The sequence below is a fragment of the Chanodichthys erythropterus genome, chromosome 17 (assembly GCF_024489055.1).
Source record: "Chanodichthys erythropterus isolate Z2021 chromosome 17, ASM2448905v1, whole genome shotgun sequence".
In the NCBI taxonomy this organism is placed as follows: Eukaryota; Metazoa; Chordata; class Actinopteri; order Cypriniformes; family Xenocyprididae; genus Chanodichthys; species Chanodichthys erythropterus.
The window spans coordinates 23,470,712-23,489,614 of record NC_090237.1 but is presented as its reverse complement, the minus strand read 5'-3'; the positions used below and the strand labels follow the sequence as shown (position 1 = coordinate 23,489,614).

The following is an 18,903-nucleotide window of genomic DNA, read 5'->3' as shown; positions in this document are numbered from 1 at the left end:
ATCATGGTGGTCCTCTGCTATGCCTTCTGCTCAGTCATTGTCTGTGATGTTTTCATCATTCCTGGCTTGTGTTCCCCTGTTTTGTGTTTAAGGACTCTTAAATTGAAGTGTTTTCTGTTCCTATTGTTTGTGTTATCTTTCTGTATTCAGTTCCTGTTTGCTTTGAACCTTCTTTGTTCCCATAGTTACCCTTATTTGTCACCATAGCAACCCTAGTTAGTTTCCATGACTACCAATTACCTTTACATGATGTTTTATAAACGTAGTTCAGGAGGAACAAGTCAAATAAGATACCCAATCATTACATCATCTTAATCATTACGTCATCTCAACCAGCTGTCAACAATCTGTAATCAACGTATCTACCCAATTGGCATGAGTTCAGGCCTGTATATAACCACAGTCAAACTCACCCAAGGATGCTCGACAGTTTCCAGCATTTGGTCCCGCCCTAAGTTCCTAACATGTCCGAAGTCACGTCCGATGAAGAATCTTTCATCCTCGAGGAATCTTTGCCACAATCCTCTGGCCTTAAGAACAATTTTTCTCCAATCCAACGGTATTATTTCGGAGGGGCGTCAGCCCAAACAAACGGGTCCCTGCATGCCAAAACACCGAGGCCTGTCACCACGTCCGAATCATCCGCGATATCCTTCTGTGTATTTCCCTACTCTGGCCCATTCAATCATTACTGTCATAGAAAAATGACAACAAGGCAGCCGAGCACCAAGCTTGAGTCGCGGGCAATGCCGGAACGGGCCTTCTTCCAGCGCCAGGCCGCCGCAGCAGGCCTCCAGTCAACCCGGAGCCGCGCCGCAGCGCAGATCCAGTTCCCAGCCAGCTCACACTCTTCACTCCATCGGCTCAACCCCGCAAGAAGCACAGTTTAAATCCTTCTCGTCTTCTTTCCTAAATTTTCAGTCATTCCATCTGGATCAATGTTGATCAGGGGATTGTTTCTGTGACTTGCCGTTAATTACTGTGCCGTTTCCTTGCGGTTAAACACACAAACAGTGGCTCATATATCACGTTCAGTTCGCACGCTGAATCACTATGAAACTCGGAAGTTATTGTCATTGCTGTTCTGCGATTTATCAACAAATCGCTTGGAAATTTAAAGTAATGGTATGCATTTCTGTAACTTCAACCCACAGATTCACTATTGAGACAAGGCACAGACTGGTAGGACAAATTTTTAAAATCGTTCTTTTGCTGATGCATTTAAATTAATTTTTTCCTATTCATCTGTATGTTCATCTATATTTAGAACTAGCAGAAATCTGTAAGTAACGTAACGAACCATAGACAAATAACCAGTGAATAAACTGTTATGTTGTATGTTCCTACGCAGTTTGATAAAGCATGGAATTTGATTCGAGTAATTTGAGTACCAGGTCTGGATAAGTTTTGTGAAATAGAACTAAAAAGTGAACAAATACATTTAATTAAACTAAAAAAAAAAAAAAATTCAAGCAGCGTGTTCATGGTAAATTTAGTGCTTGTTGAACACCATTGAATAAATCCAAGTTGCACATTTTTATTATGCAAAGCTCTCTTTTTACAAGCTAGTCTTTTTTGATCTTTACTAAATGAAGGTGCACGTGACTCAAACCAGCAACAGTTAAAAGAACAAAAGATAATCTAAATCAGTCTGTAGCCTAATTTGCTGTTTGATGATTTTTCAACATCAATCAATTACAGTACAAACTGTAAACGACAGTATGGTATCAAACAATCGGGCCAGAGGTGAATATATGCAGGTTATAAAGCATTTTAGGCTTATTAATAAAAATTAATAATTGATTTCTCAGCCTTGCACAGTTTTGCTGAACTCAAACTGAATTTATGGGCTTTAACTTAAATACAGTTAATTTCTAGGCCTCACCACATAAGGAAAAATATGATATTTTTTAGTTGTTTCCATCTACATAGATGGTCCAAACTGTTCTAAACAGGAACTTCTATCTTTGCTCAGCTATCTTCATGATGCGCATAATCCCGCAGGTCGCTTTATCATCTCCTCTCTCTTGCTTCTTCGATTCATGCACTAGAAGACAGGCGTCAGGCCGCAGTGAGCCTGGGCTGGGCCCCAGATTCCCCACTCTCCTCCTCCCTCCGCCTAGCCACAAACCGCAGTTTCCCAGGTGCCACACCACATACAGCTCTCTTCGCCCTCTTGGCGAATGCCTTCCCTCCTAGCGTTAGGATGCCTCCGCTAGCAGAGCAAGCTCCGCTGTTTCAGTCATTTCATCCCACCGTCTCTTACCCTATCCATTGTCTGTGGCCTGTAGATGTTAGTGTGAGGATGCCTCCGCTAATAGCGCAGGCCCGGTCATCAGTCTCAAACTCTCTTTTTGTCTTTGGTCTACAGCTCAACCACAGACCTTAGCGTGAGGCTGCCTCCGCTAGCGGCGCAGGCCCAGATGCCATATTTTACTCCCCAGTTTCCCTCTTTTCTACACTTCTTGTTCCTCCCCAGGCTCCAGGGACTGACCCAAGCGTGAGGTTGCCTCCGCTAGCGGCGCAGGCCCAGAGGCCTTATTGGACTCCCAGCTTCCCTCTTTTCTACACTTCTTGTTTCTCCCCAGGCTCCAGGGACTGACCCAAGCGTGAGGTTGCCTCCGCTAGCGGCGCAGGCCCAGAGGCCTTTTTGGACTCCCAGCTTCCCTCTTTTCTACACTTCTTGTTCCTCCCCAGGCTCCAGGGACTGACCCAAGCATGAGGTTGCCTCCGCTAGCGGCGCAGGCCCAGAGGCCTTATTGGACTCCCAGCTTCCCTCTTTTCTACACTTCTTGTTCCTCCCCAGGTTCCAGGGGCCAGCCCGAGCATGAGGCTGCCTCTGCAAGCGGCCTCGGTCCCAGTGCAGCGATGTCGCCTCGGCTCCCGCAGGAGCTCAATTCTTCTGGCCCTTCTCTCCACTGCCACAGCAGTGATGTCCCCTCGGCTCCCGCAGATAATTTCTTCTGGCTAATTTCTCCACTGCCGCAGCAGTGATGTCACCTCGGCTTCCACAGGGGCTCAGTTTCTCTGGCTTTTTCTCTCCACTGCTGCAGCAGTGATGTCACTTCGGCTCCCACAAATCAGTTCTTCTGGCTAATTTCTCCACTGCCGCAGCAGTGATGTTGCCTCGGCTCCCGCAGATCAGTTTTTCTGGCTAATTTCTCCACTGCCGCAGCAGTGATGTTGCCTCGGCTCCCGCAGATCATTCTTCTGGCTAATTTCTCCACTGCCGCAGCAGTGATGTCACCACAGTTCCCGCAGGAGCCCAGCTCTGCCCAAACTCGCCCTCATCCAATGTTGCAAGAAATCTCCCGGTCTTCAAACTAACCCTCTAAACAGATGATTCAAACCACCCTGTCAAATCAGTCAAACTTCAATCTGACACCATGAGTATTGAGCTCCCATAAGAACCTCAGAAACAGTATACATTTTCTATTCTCGTTCAACTATGTCTGGACTTATCCGTCCGATCGCTGCGAGTATTGAACTCCCGTCGGACTGCGCAAAAGCCCTCCCAGTCGAAAATGGCTAAACGTTTTGCATTTATGCCATCAGGGGCTTAACCGTCCATTCGCAGCGAGTATTGAACTCCCGTCAGACGTCGCTAGAGCGCTTACCAATCTAAAATAATTAAACATTTACCTCACTGCCAGCAGGGGCTTACCCGTCCGATTGCTGCAGTATTGAACTCCCGTTGGACGCCATGAGAGCCTCCCAATCCAAAATAACTAACGCTCACTTCACTGCCAGTGGGGGCTTACCCATCCGATTGCTGCGAGTATTGAACCCCTGTCGGATGCCACAAGAGCCCTTACCAAACATTAACCCCTCTGCCAGCGGGGGGGCTTACCCGTCCGATCGAAGCGAGTATTTAACTCCCGTCGGACGCCGCTAGAACCCTCCCAATCTAAAATAACTAAACATTCACCCCATGTCAACCGTGGCTTACCCGTCCGATCGCAGTGAGTATTGAACTCCTGTCGGACACCACACGAGCCTCCAATCTAAAATTACTAAACGTCCACCCCACCATCAGTGGGGGGGCTTACCCGTCCAATCGCAGCGAGTATTGAACTCCCGTTGGACACTGCTAGAACCCTCCCAATCTAAAATAACTAAACATTCACCCCATGCCAACAGGGGCTTACCCGTCCGATCGCAGTGAGTATTGAACTCCCGTCGGACACCTAAAGGGGCCCCCTCAGCTGAAGCTACCCTTCTAGTCGCCGCAAGTAACGAACTCCCATTGGATGCCATTCCTTCTCAATGTTCTGGCTGGTGGGGTTTTACCCATCCGATCGCTGCAAGTATTGAACTCCCGCCGGATGCTGCAGATGCCCCCAGCCAAAACATCTAAACCTTATCTTAGTTTGCTGGTCAAAGAGGTTTATATTCATTGGTTCGCTGTGAGTATTGAACTCCCATCAGATAGAACCCTCCCGATCCGGCAGACAGCTTTGTCCTTGCAAACATCAGCCTTATTTCTATATTTTTGGGGGGTTACAGTTCCCGGCTGCTGTCCGTAGCCAACATTTTGCACTTTTGGGGGGGGGTACTCTTTGTTCGGGCCCATTACCTAGCTCGGAGCCCTCTCCCCGGACAGCACGCCAAATACGTTTACCAATTAATTTACCTGACTTATTTGTAAGTGTGAACTCGTGAACTGTCCCTTGTCAGCCCCTTGTGTGTATTTAAACCCCAGTGTTTCTCATGATCCTTTTCTGGTGTTCTTGGTATTCTGGTGGTCATTCTTTATTGGAGGGTTTGTTGAGGTCCTATTTCTGCTCCTTGGTTTTCTCATGCTTATTTTGGTTTACTTTGTTATTGTTATTATTTAAATTTTCTCCTGCACATGGATCATGCCTTCACTCATCTCATCATGAGGACACTAATCAAATCAGTAACCAAGGGAACTAATTAGGACAGGACTAATGAACAGCCTAGGCTGCATTCCAGTTAGTTTTTTTATTACCTTCCCTCTCCAACTTTCCTCAGTATCGTTGACTCAGATGTATGTCATTGCTTACATTGCATGAGTGCTTACATTGCAATGGGCTGAATTGGAATGCCCTAAGCCCTTGATCATTTGGAATCCTCTATGGAGTTGATTTAATTTTTTCCCCTTACAAAATTGTTTAATGCAGCATTCTATATGTATATAGAATGTGTATTTTAAATATTAAAAAAATAATTATTATATCATAGAGTTGCTTGTGGTGGGGTAAATTAAACGTGATATGCGGTGACGTCATCGTGTTGCATTGTGGGTTATGGAGCTGCCTGAAGTGTACATATGAAGTAGACTTGCTTCCTCTGTCAAAATCGAAGGAGTGAGGCTCTGTCCATATAAACTTCCCTCGTCCACTTCACGAAGTGGAACGCACTTCAAAATGGCAGCAGGGATTCCCTCAAGGGGAAGTGCTTAGGGAAGTTTGCGAGTGTGTGTCTAAAACTGAAGTGGAACGCAGCCCTAGAATACAACTAAGAAACACTGACTACAACAGAACAAGCAAACAGATAAAAAAACAAACTATAAACAGATATAAGCCTGACAGTTAGCTAACAATCTATTCATTTAAACAATATATTAACTGACTCAAAAAATTCTTCACACAGTGATCATAACAGTAGTCTATGTGAGTTAAACTGTGGATCATTTATCATTGCTTTGATACAAAATGCATTCAATGACCTCTCTCAAATCACATGAATTATTTTCTCACTTAGACACAAACACAACCATAACTTCATGTACTCTACAGGCTAATTTGCACATTTACATAGTTTTTTTTTTTTTTTTTTTTTCAAAACTGTTAAACTTCAACACTTGAACTGAATGAATAATAAATTTGCAACATTTATAAAGTAATACCATATTTAAATATATTCTGAATCTAAAAAAATTAAATACTATCAAAACAATTAGATGTAGCTGAACACCAATGCAGTGTTAGCCTTTCAGTTTCATTACAATATATACAAAATGGGAAAACTTAGGAATAATTTTATACTGTAATGTAAACATGGACTATGTAACACTGCAGTGCATTCTAAACAGCACGAGAGTCATTCTTGTTTTGTAAAAAAAGAAAAAAGAAAACTATAAACGTATCTAATGGTTTTCACTACAAAACAAAAATAAAATAAAATAAATAAATAAATAAAAAGTGCCCCTAATGCTTATGTAATGGGACACCAAAATGTATTTTAATCATTAAATGTTCCTTAATAGTCATTATTCAGTTCCTGACACAACAAAATGTATTCACACTTTCAGTGTAAATGCAATGAATTTGTAAGTAAATAGACTTTATTTAAGAAAATAAAGTTGCAATAACACATTGTTACATTAAGTCATCTACAAACAAAAATCTTTGCTTTTTCTTTTAAATATAGTCTTAAGGGTTTTTTTCAGTTAAAAAAAAAATACAGCAGCTATGTTTTCTTGGCTTCAAAAAGCAAAAAACAAAAGATATATATATATATATATATATATCCTATTATACATATTGTGGATAAATCCAAAGTTCTCACAGTTGCTCTAGTTCCGTATGCTGCATGACATTCAAAGAATACTATTTTGTTAATGTAGTTTCTTCTAATGTATGACTGTAATAATTTATGTACACACAGTGGATACATTTACTTTTGTTGGATTATTTTGGGGATTTATTGAAATATTTAGCCTTTTAAGCAAGCTTTTCTTGACATCTTTTGTTCTTAAACAGTAAATGAGGGGGTTGATCATGGGTGGAAATAGACTATACATCATAATAATGACTAATCGTAAATCAGTGCTGAAGTTGATACCAATATTGCTAGACAAATAAATAAAACACCTGGGTAGGAAATAGAGAGCAATTATGATGAGCTGAGGACTGCATGTGGAGAAAGACTTCAGTCTTCCTTGAGCGCTCGATATACGCAGAACTGCCACAATAATAGTGCAATAAGAGAAAACAATGAAGGCCAGAGGACTAAGCAACACAACCATAGCAAATACAAAGGCTGGAACGCTGTACAGTGCCCTGTTAGTGCATGCAAGTGATGTAATAGAAATGTGATCACAGTAACAGTGCATAATGGTGTTTTCTGCACAGTAAGGGAGAGGGTATGCCCTTATTGCCATCATTAAAGGGCATGCATGTCCTATCACCCATACAACGAGACAAAGATAGAAAATATTTAACCTTGTGACTATATTAGGATATCTTAGGGGATTACAGATGGCTACATACCTATCAAAGGCCATTATTGCCAGGATAAAAGCATTGACTGTACCAAAATAATGCACAAAATACATTTGAATGAAGCATCCACTAAATGAAATATTACCAGCTTGGAACCAATACCTAGCAATAATTTTTGGTAAGGTAGTAGTGCTGAATAATATATCACTTACAACCAGATTTAAGATGACATAATACATAGGTTTATGAAGGCATTTTTCTAGAGCAAAAAGTATTATAAATATTCCATTCCCTACTAAGATACTCACATAGACAAAAAGCAGCAGAGCAGCCACTGTGCCATAGTATTCTCTTTGAAGCCCAGGAAAACCAACAATGAAAAAGTCCTTAAAGCTGATGTTTCCGGCTGACATGACGACCTGATCACTGGATGAAAAATTAGATTAAGGTACAGTGAGATGCATATTCTTGAATGCATTGTTACACTGCTGGTTTTGGCATGAAATCATATATATCAGAAATTACAAAATTGGATCACAGAATCATAACAGCTAGTTAAAATATTAAGTTGTATTTTATATATTTTTTTAAAATACAGGAAATTACAGAAATTAGCACATTATCATATGAAAAAATATTGACTTAAGTTTTGTAATAAATTGGAAAAGCATCTGATCTAACTCTAAAAATACCAGTAGAATCATTTACTTACACTGTACGTCTTTCTACACTCCAAAAATATGTCTGAGTCAAAGATATTTAAGGCTCATAAATCATTCTTTTTTTTTCTTCTAATTAAGGCGGGACATTTAGTGGTTGGTCGATGACACTGGCTGTATACCTCACGTGTTTCTTATAGGCTAAGGAACTATCTTTAGTACCTTAGTTAGGTAAGACACAATATTGAATTTAACTCAGAAGAAAACAAGGCTGTGAGAAATAGACTTACAGTCAATGGCATGCATTGGTTCTAGATCACATATTTTTTACAACTATAACTTTTACCTATAACAACACATAACTTTTACAACTAATTTATGGAGTTTTTGTTTACATAAAGTTTATTTTTATTTATCTGAACAATTGATATGTTATTAACAGGGGCATTTCCTCCGAGGAGGCAAGGGAGGCAGTGCCTCCTCAAAAAAAAATTGAATGAGAAAATAATCCATATTACAAAAATAATACAACACACATAAATTACAAAATGTGACACTGCCGAGGAGGCAAGGGAGGCAGTACCTCCTCAAAAAAATTGAATGAGAAAAGAATCAATATAACAAAATAAAACAACACAAATAAATTACAAAATGTGACATTAAAAAGTGTGCAAGTTGCTCGTTTTTCTAAAGAAACACTGTCCAACGGCAACACCTGCAGGTAAAGTTACAGTGGAAGTCTGTGTCTCTCGTGCCTCGTTTCCCCTCATAGAAAATGAATAGACCACCTAAAATGTGTGGTGGGTTTTGTGGGTAATTGAGAATGAATGGGGGAAAGTCTCGTGAGAGGAGGCAATGCCTCCATTGTGCTATAATTGGATGAAATTAGTTATGATTGGATATGATTAGTTTGTGCGCGTTCCGTGCGCATTATGTGCGCGTTCCGTGCGTCAGTATGAATGAACAAAATGACAGTGTCAATGGGAAGACTAATTGAAAAGTAAGTAAACAGCTCAGCCACTTAGATATCACCACTTTATTTCATGTCAAAATCAAACTTGAAAAGGCCTGAAAACACGATGACTGTGGGGGTTTTTATTGCAATCACCTTGGTGAAATTAACAATACATCTACGTGTCTGTGACAGACAGTGTTTACCGAGCATGACTGATTATCCGATACAGCTTAAGTTGACTATTAAAAAGAACAGCTGGCCGCTTCTCAGCCACCTGTTGTTTAGAGTAGCTTCTCATCTGCTGTTTTCTAGAGTAGTTTGAGTTAGCACTCGTCACTTCAGTTAAAATGTATGTTTAGGTCGGCTTCAATCGGCCGCCTGACATTGTTTGCTTGTGATCTTCGCTTTCTTTGTCTTATACATGAGATTTGGAGGTGAACCCCAGGCTTCACTAGGCTTGTGGTCCTGTAAGAAGGCCCGTAGCTTAGCAGCCAGGCTATAGCTAGGTTAGGTGTGTTATATGTTAACCCTATGTATACTATCCCTTGTCAGGTGGTATAGTTCCTATTTCTGGCCTCCTCCCGATGGAGTTGTTAGGCCATATGCCCATTGCCCTTGTTTATGTAGGTGCAATTGGTGAGGTTAACAGCTAGGTTGTAGACCTTATCTTTGCATAGTTAAGTTATGTAGGTGTATGCTAGGCCCCACTTTCTAGAACTTTTCATGCTATGGCAAATGTTTTTTCCTCTGAGCCACTTGATTTTCTTAATCAAGTTTGAGTTGATGGTGCTAGCTTTTAGCCTTTGTCCTCTAGGGCTTAGTACAGATTTGAGAATCTGTGTGGAGAAAATGTATATCCTCATTGGAAACAGCATGTATGTCAAAGCATTACGTTTGCTCTGAGTTCTAGACTTTTGCCCTACATTTGTATGTGAGCTTACTTATGCTGCCACGGGTTAGCACCTGTTCTCATAATAGCTGGCTCTTTGATGTTAGCCTCTATTGGAGAGATTGGTGACTATTATATTCCCCATATTATATCACCTGTTGGATTGTATACTCAGGGTAGTATAGAAACACTTTTTGAGAAAAGCTGGTTTCTATTAGCTCCCTTTTGTGATCTTGTTAACAGCTATATTGCATATAACTTTGATTGTAGGCTCTTATGGTTCATTAGCCTCCTTCTAGTTAGCAATTGTATTTCTAACAAGTGCTGTTAGTTGATCATAGTTTGCTCACATAGTTTACACTGCCACAGGCTTTTTGCTACATGTCCGTTTGAGGTAGTAGGCCATATAGGCCTCCCTTAGACCATGCTGGCATTCCCTTTAGTCACATATGATTTAGGGTACATTGCCTGTTGGAATGTGTAGCCTAGCTCAGGTTGCAGTTAGCTTCCCACAGCTATTGTTGGGTTAGAGCTGGTTCCCTGTAGCTTGGTTCCCTTAATTTCATGAGCTGAAGCCACGTGTCATTGGAATGGTAGGCCCCAACAGGCCTCCTTTCTAGTTCACATGTTGGCAAAGTTTATGTTTTTATTCTGCAAACAGGCTGAACGCCACTTGTTGCTGAGATTGTAGGCCCCACAAGGTCTCCTTGCAGGATGCTTGTGAATCCAATACTACCATCAGCCACGCCCCACCTCTGTTGAGTAGGCCTTAAGCAGGCCTCTCGTGGAGTATGGTGGTGTAATATGCATTTCCTTTTAGAAATTAAATCGTTGAATGCATGGCCTGATGATTGGTGTGGTTATGGTCGCCACTTGCTGATACCACGTGTTTACTAAGGTAGGCCCTATGGGTCGCCCGTGTAGCATGTTGGAGTTCAGTTATGTACTCCTCTTACTTTGAGAGTCAAAAGGTGCTTTTTCCGAGTACTCTTCTGAGTGGCTGACTTCTCAGGGTTGAGTTTTTGTGGAGAAATCTTAATGAGGTTTGGTTTTAACTACATCAGCCTCATTGAGTCTGGAATTCTACTCTAGTTGAGCTAAATAGCTACCTAGTATCTAGGTTGGTTCAATTTTTGCTCCTAGAACCCTAATAGCCACCAGACTAACGCCATATGTCTTAAAGGTTTTAGGCCTTTTTTGAACATACTAGCGTATGTTGTAGTGTAATCCCCTTACTAGAGAGCTATCAGTATCCTACTGAATACACTTCTGGTTGGCCAGGGCCCCAGGTGATAATTTAATCTGGTTCAGTTATTTATCCTTCCTGGTGCTTTAAACACTTCCACGAGCTGATGCCACGTGTCTGCTGAGGTCATAGGCCTTCCTTAGTGTGTGTTGGCATATGTTGTACTACTCTTGCTTTAAAGAGTAAAAAGGTCCTTTTACCTAGCACAGGCCACCAATGAATGTCCTTCTAATATGACAAAATGCTTTTCGTATGTGAGTCATGCTCCATATAAAGCTATTATCATGATGTAGGCCCCTTTCTGGCCTCCATGATTATGTGCCCACAGTATGGTCTACCTGTTAGGTTGAGCTTTGTACTTCCTTGCTAGGGTTGTCTGTGTAATAGTGCTTAGCTCCCTAAGCTGATCATGGGCTGTAGGACTCTATGAGACCTCCTCCTGAGGTTCAGCCCTAGGCTGGTTTGTGCTCCCCTGTATCAGGGTTTCTAGTGCACAGTCTCCTCAGTGCAAAAAATCAGGCGCTGAGTAGATCCTAGGATGAGCGGATTATACTCCCCTCAATACGAAGGTTCATAGGACTCAGCTGAGTTCTGCTCTCCAGGATGCGCGTCTCTACGCGTGGATTTGAGTTGCTTACTGCCCTTCTTGCAGTCGCTCTTACCTGCTAATTTCTCTGAAGAATGTGTTATGGAGATTCTGTATTCAGACAGGGTTGGCCAAGGCTAAGTTTGTCCTACATCAGACCAGGTCGGCCTCCCTGGTGGCATTGGGGGTGACTTCTCTCGTCCCCCTCTAGTGACTGGCCGGGGCTCCTTTCGGTTCCCTGGCCACATTCCCTTTAAGGGACCGCTTTTCCTCTGAAAAGTTGGTCCCAGATGCCTTTAGCCTTGGTAGGCTTTCTACGGAAGGCCTCTTTGAGGCTCAGCTTGGGCTGTTGGCTGTAGGGAATGCTGTCACTGACAGCCTTTGTGTGACCTGAGGGTGAGTTGCTATCTGGCTTTTCATTCGAAACTGCTTGACGTTTGTCCAGCCATCTTTTGGCATGTACTCTCCTTAAGCATGGCGGCGTGGGTATATCGTTTCCCAAAGCATGATTGAATGCAGAGTTGAAGTTCCCTTCAACATCTCAGGTTACGTATGTAACCATAGTTCCCTGAGAACAGGGAACAAGACTTTGCGTTGCCCTGCCATGCTTTGGGGCTGCCTGCTGAACAGTCCCTCAAGATGAAAAGATACTGACTGTTTCTCCAGGCGCTCCTTTTATACTTCCTAATAAGGAACAATAAGGATTGGCCAATAAGGATTGGAGTTGTTGGATAGTTGGTTTTCAGACACTGGGTCACGTGTGACGTTCCCAAAAACGTGATTGAATGCAGAGTCTCGTTCCCTGTTCTCAGGGAACTATGGTTACATACGTAACCTGAGACGTTTTCAACCTTTAGTCACAGAAAACGTAACGTGAACTTTTGCAAGTGTACTGCAATTCTTTATTACAAACATCACACCTGCAGATGTGTCCAAGCGTCCTTACTAATTAATTATTTTTATTGTATTTGAATAATAAAGTTGCACTGTCATGTGATTTTGTTTTTATAAACAGTAAAATACATTCATATTAAGTGACTTACATTTTAGAGACAATATTGCCAGTTAGGCTACTTTGTCTGTTTTGCTCCACCAACAAAAATAGTTCCAAATAAAGCCACAGAATCAATGCAACACACAGTACTTCATTAAATTAATGAAAACAGTCAATTGTTTCATTCCTGAATAAGAGTTTTGAACAAATTGTTTGAATGAGTGATCCAATGACTTTTTCATAAAGTCAGTCTCTTGTGCCAAATACTGGTGTAAGGATGTAATCTGCTGAAAGAGTCAATAAAAAATCCTCACAGACTAAAAACATGTCTGGAAGCTTTCGTCACAGAATAAAGAAATAAAAAAGGTAATTGCGAATTTATACCTGGAAATTCTGACATCTTTCCTCAGAACTGCGAGTTATAATTTATGTTAATTAAAAGTTTTTTGTCAGAATTCTGGTTACTTGGCAATTCTGTTTTTTTTTTTTTTTCTTCACAATTGTGAGGTTATTTCTCAAAATTCATAGTTTTCTTCTCAAAACTGAGTTAACATCTCACAATTCCGAGTTTATATCTCACAATTCTAACATTTTTTCTCATAATTCTAACATTTAGAACTGTGAGAAAAAGTCAGAAATTAACTATGGTATCTATGCTATAACTATAACGGACAATAGGTAGATACTTGGCATTCTGTGTGTTTAAAAGTGTATTTCCTTTTTTAAAGTTAGCTTAATTTAGCTTGGTTACACATTTGACATACAGTCAAACCAAACATTATTCAGACATTTTTGATATTTTTGATATATGTATATATATATATATATATATATATATATATATATATATATATATATATATATATATAAATACATACTATATATAAATTTACTATATATAAAATATAGTAAAAACCTATATATATATATATATATATATATATATATATATATATATAAATACATACTATATATATAAATACATACTATATATAAATTTACTATATATAAAATATAGTAAAAACCTATATATATATATATATATATATATATATATATATATATATATATATATATATATATATATATATATATATATTGATAGGTTTTTACTATATTTTTACTTATATATTTTTCACTATAGTTAATTTATGTGAGGATAGCAAAATAAAGTAAACTGTGACATATTATACTCAAAGATTGGAACCAAAAATTATTCAGACACTTTGACTTGACCATGATTTGCTTAAGTGTTATCTGACATAATTAAGGTTAAATTTTTCTGACACAGTTTAACTCTGAGATCATATTTTATTACTATTTTTTTTAAATTGTAGTGAAAACACTGAATTAATGAATTAAATGTTCAAGGTGTCTGAATACATTTTGGTTTGACTGTATTTATGTCATGCTTAGAGTGAGAAGTTATCATTGAAGGAAACAAATTAAACTTTTATATATTTTATGTAGAATTTGTGCTAAGTCAATCTGTGCATTTTATAGTGCTTTATTTAAGACAGTCTGTACTGGTGTTAAAATGTGTTATCCCACTATACTTGACAGACAGCAGGCCACATGACTGCGATTTACAGTTCTATCACTTATTTTAATAATCTTTCCACTGGGATTATTTAATTGTCTCTAGGCCCCAAATTTATTAATCAGATACTAATATAGCACACTACCCTAATTTACTAATAGTCCCCACTGCGCAGGTCTGTATCTCTAAGGCACATGAAATAATAACCTATAATTATTATTATCTTTTGTAACAGTCAACAAAAAAGGAGAGACATTTTGTGCATGGCTTCCCCTGCTTGCATCAGATAAAGCAGGCTTTCAGTAGGTAACAGGCCTCTGTCTTCTTTCTGTATTTTTTTTTCTTTCTTTTTTTTTCTCTTGCTTCTCTTTGTTGATCATCATTTAGATGTATACAGTGTCTCTCTGGACCTTTACTGTATAATTGCTTGGTGACATTCAATGAAATGAATGGTAAACATCATAATAGCAACTGTTTTGTTGCTGATAAACAGTCTGTAACAGTCAGTAGTCTTTTCCACAGAGGCTTAATTTGCTACTTGCTGTCCTTTGTCCCTGAAGTGTTCTGAGCATTCAAACAGCAAACAGGCCTCCTTCATGATCACTAAGTGACATTTTGTTTATCAAACATTTATTTTGTTTCTACATGTCTCTGTGCCTTTACACAGCTCATTAACAGGTAATGTTTGAAAAACAGATCTTACCCTGGAGCAAAAACACTTTCAATCAAATATGATGCAACTCTTGCACACAAGTTTCAAAACATTTACAAAGAGCATTCTACACTGAGCACAACTAAATTATGAATCATTATTAGTAAATAAACTGAAATTGTGTGTGTTTTACTTCTTATTTATTTGTGCTAAAAAGGTAAATCTGTATTATTATCACAATATTTGCATAAGATAGGATACTCTCTTATGCAAAACTAGCCTTTTTAAACTAGCCTTTTTAAGTATAATGCATTTTAATTACCCTATCTCAGGATATTCTTACACACCAGAGTAAATAACTATAAGGGCGCCAGTAAAACTATGCAGCTTACTGCAATCAGTTAAACACAATACAGAAAGCATACATAATTTAGCATATCAATCATACCATCATTTGTTAAATGTCTGTCTGGCAAAAATGTATTCTGACTGGTCAATCACAACATTGACTGACCAGCCATATCCTGTCACAAGTTATGCATAGGTTCAAAAGCAAACAGAACCCATTAGTGTCTACGAGCATTTGTGTGCGACAGGAAGTGTGCAAGACTGTCCCAGGTCTTAAAAATGCCAAAAATCAGTGCTTTTAATGCACACTAAATCAACACTATTGACAATGATAATTACTGATTTGTGTCACGTGTTCCATAGGGACTACTAAACAGACATTTAGAGGTTTATTTTTAAGCAATACTATGTATCCTTTTGTTCAAAATTAACAAAATAAATAATAAATAATAAATAAAAAGTAAATAATGAACGAGTGCAAGTACATCATAAAAATATCTTCAAAACCATGTTTTTTGCCTTACCCTAAATCACTATGGTAAGCCTAAACAAAGACTATAGAAAAACACAAGACCCGTCACCCGTATGGTTTTGAATGGGAGAAAGTGCACCACGCAATATGGCGGAATAAGTCCCATCTTCTAAATAAGAGCCAATCGTCGATTGGTAAAGTCATCAAGTCACTGCAGTGGCCGTTAGAAGCTTCGGTTCCTATAGAAACAGTCAGAAGCGTGCCTCCGAAATGACCAAAGAGACATGCGCTTTAGGAATGTGCATTAGCTTGATCCAGTCTGAAAATTTTTTTTTTGTCATGATTCGAGCGTTTAGAAACAAATTTTATGAGATAGTTGTCAGATTTCATTGGTGATTTTAATTATGAAATTTAATCGAAAACTTGGCAAACAGCTTTGGAGAATTTGATGTTTCCCCATTCAAAGAGATAAAAGCTGCACTTGCATGCCCGAGAGGCGTGTGTGTTTCCCCCTTGGTTGCAATCGCAGCCCGGGCATAAAAATCCTGGGTATAAAAATCCTTGTCAAATTATAGCTTCCACCATTATCTGATAGTAAGAGCTAAAAACTTTTGTATCATTATTTTAAAACAATTGATTTCAAAACGTCGAAATAACAGCATTAAAGCTACTTGCTGTAAAAGTTATAGGCGATTATCTGAAACCATTGGCACAACAGTGCACCTCAACTCATCACATTAATCCAAATTAATCAAAAGTTCTTCATATACTTGCGATCTTCATGCCCCACTTGAACACTTGGTATGTGTTATAGGAAATACGTAATGTAAGTAGACAATTATCAAGTGCAAAGACAGCAAGTGTAAAGGCCAATTCACATCGCACAGACAAAAGCCAGTGGATTTAGAATTTAATGAAATATAATTGTCATGTTCACACTGCCCAAACAGACAACAAACACTGACTGAAAGCTGTCAGGTGAAAACAAACCCAGACCAACACCAACAGATGCCGACAGGGGTAACACACTGATCCAACAAAACCCAATTCACGAGTTCACACTTACAAATAATCAGATAGTAAATACTATGCCTAGTAGTATGCGTATTTGGCGTTGTCACGATCACCATCTGTTCCCGTCATGTTCCTGTTCACTCCGGACTACATTTCCCATCATCCCCGCTGTCAATCACATGCACTCACTCCACCAATCACCTGTTGCCACATCCACCCTAGTACACCACACTGATCACCACACCCAGCTGCAGCTCATTATCAGGACTATAAAGGACTCACACTCACACCACCAGTTTGCGAAGTCTTGATTACACCGTGTGTCATTTCTGAGCATTTATATCCTGTCTGCCTATCTGTTGTTGATCCTGCCTGTTACCCGTTCACGATTCCATTGCTGCCTGTCCTGACCTTTGCCTTGTATACTGTTCTGTGAGTGATATCTGCCTAGCCTGACCATTGCCTGTTTCCTGACTACGATTTTGCCTGTCCCTTGCTGTTCCTGTTTGCTCCTGATTGACCCTGCCTGTACGACTACTCTTACTTCTAATAAACGCTGCATTTGGATCTTAATCTGAGTCCCGCCGTCGTTACAGGCGTGCTGTCCAAGGAGAGGGCTCCGAGCTCGGTATTTTGGCCCGAACCCAGAGTACCCCCCCCCCCCCCAATACCCAACATATTGGTAGATATGTTGATTACTGATTGCTGACAGCTGGCTGAAATGACGTGATGATTAGTCAGATTATTTGAATGTTGCTCCTCCAGAATTTTGTTAATAAAATACACTTACAAATAATCAGATAATAAATAGTATGCATAGTAGTATGTGTATTTGGCATGCTGTCCGAGGAGAGGGCTCCGAGCTCGGTATTTTGGCCTGAACCCCAAAATTTGCAAACCAATGCAGGACAGCAGCCGGAACATTACTGATGACCCCCAAAATTGCCTTGCTTAGGCTGAATGTGCTGCTAGTAGGGTTAGTAAAGGACCGGTAGAGTTCTCGTCATATGGATGAAGACATTAGACAGTGCTGAGCTCCTGCGCGAACCGAGGCGACATCACTGCTGCGGCAGGGGAGAGAATAGCCAGAAGAACTGAGCTCCTGCATGAGCTGAGGCGACATCACTGCTGTGGCAGTGGAGAAATTGGCCTGAAGAACTAAGCTCCTGCGTGAGCTGAGGCGACATCACTGCTGCGGCAGTGGAGGAATAAGCCAGAAATGAGCTCCTGCGGGAGCCGAGGTGACATCACTGCTGCAGCAGTCGAGGAATTAGCCAGAACTAAGCTCCTGCGGGAGCCGAGGTGACATCACTGCTGCGGCAGTGGAGAAATTGGCTTGAAGAAATGAGCTCCTGTGGGAGCCGAGACGACATCACTGCTGTGGCAGTGGAGAAATAGCCAGGGGAACTGAGCTCCTGCGGGAGCCGAGGCGACATCACTGCTGCGGCAGTGGAGAAATAGCCAGGGGAACTGAGCTCCTGCGGGAGCCGAGGCGACATCACTGCTGTGGCAGTGGAGAAATAGCCAGGGGAACTGAGCTCCTGCGGGAACCAAGGCGACATCACTGTTGCGGCAGTGGAGAAAATAGCCAGAAGAACTGAGCTCCTGCGGGAACCGAGGCGACATCACTGCTGCGGCAGTGGAGAAATAGCCAGAAGAACTGAGCTCCTGCGGGAACCAAGGCGACATCACTGTTGCGGCAGTGGAGAAAATAGCCAGAAGAACTGAGCTCCTGCGGGAACCGAGGCGACATCACTGCTGCGGCAGTGGAGAAAATAGCCAGAGGAACTGAGCTCCTGCGGGAGCCGAGGCAACATCACTGCTGCGGCAGTGGAGAAATTAGCCAGAAGAACTGAGCTCCTGCAGGAGCAGAGACGACATCACTGCTGCGACAGTGGAGAGAATAGCCAGAGGAACTGAGCTCCTGCGGGATCCGAGCGATAGGACTAACTGCAGAACCGCAGAGCCATACGTCATGACAGTCTGAGGACGACAGCGCCAGACTAACAGCCTGAGGGCGGAAGTGGGCGGAGCCTATTTATATTCGTAGGCATTGCTCCATTTTGAGCTTTTTAAAGTTTAAAACCATGTTAATGTCAAATATTGTATTAAAACGATCTAACTGAAATGATAGATATATAGATACTCGCATTGTGTTAATAGTTTAATCATATACACACAAACACATAAAAGTAATATAAATATATATATATATATATATATAAATATATATATATATATATATATATATATTGCTAATGTGTGTGTATTGACCCTCCCCCCCCGTAACCTTTTAAATGTTTTAAAAGTTCATCAATTTGTTTTGTCTTAAATGATTAACTGAATATAAATTGAACA

General features: G+C 40.4%; 1 protein-coding gene across 1 annotated transcript; it reads right to left on the bottom strand.

Annotated features, from left to right (window-relative positions):
• Window positions 1-6,619: 6,619 nt before the first annotated feature.
• On the bottom strand, window positions 6,620-7,603 carry or30bt1 (odorant receptor family 30, subfamily BT, member 1). Its single transcript, XM_067365606.1, has one exon. It carries the CDS (start codon window positions 7,601-7,603, stop codon window positions 6,620-6,622), a length of 984 nt encoding a protein of 327 aa, XP_067221707.1.
• Between the last annotated feature and the right edge of the window lie 11,300 nt (window positions 7,604-18,903).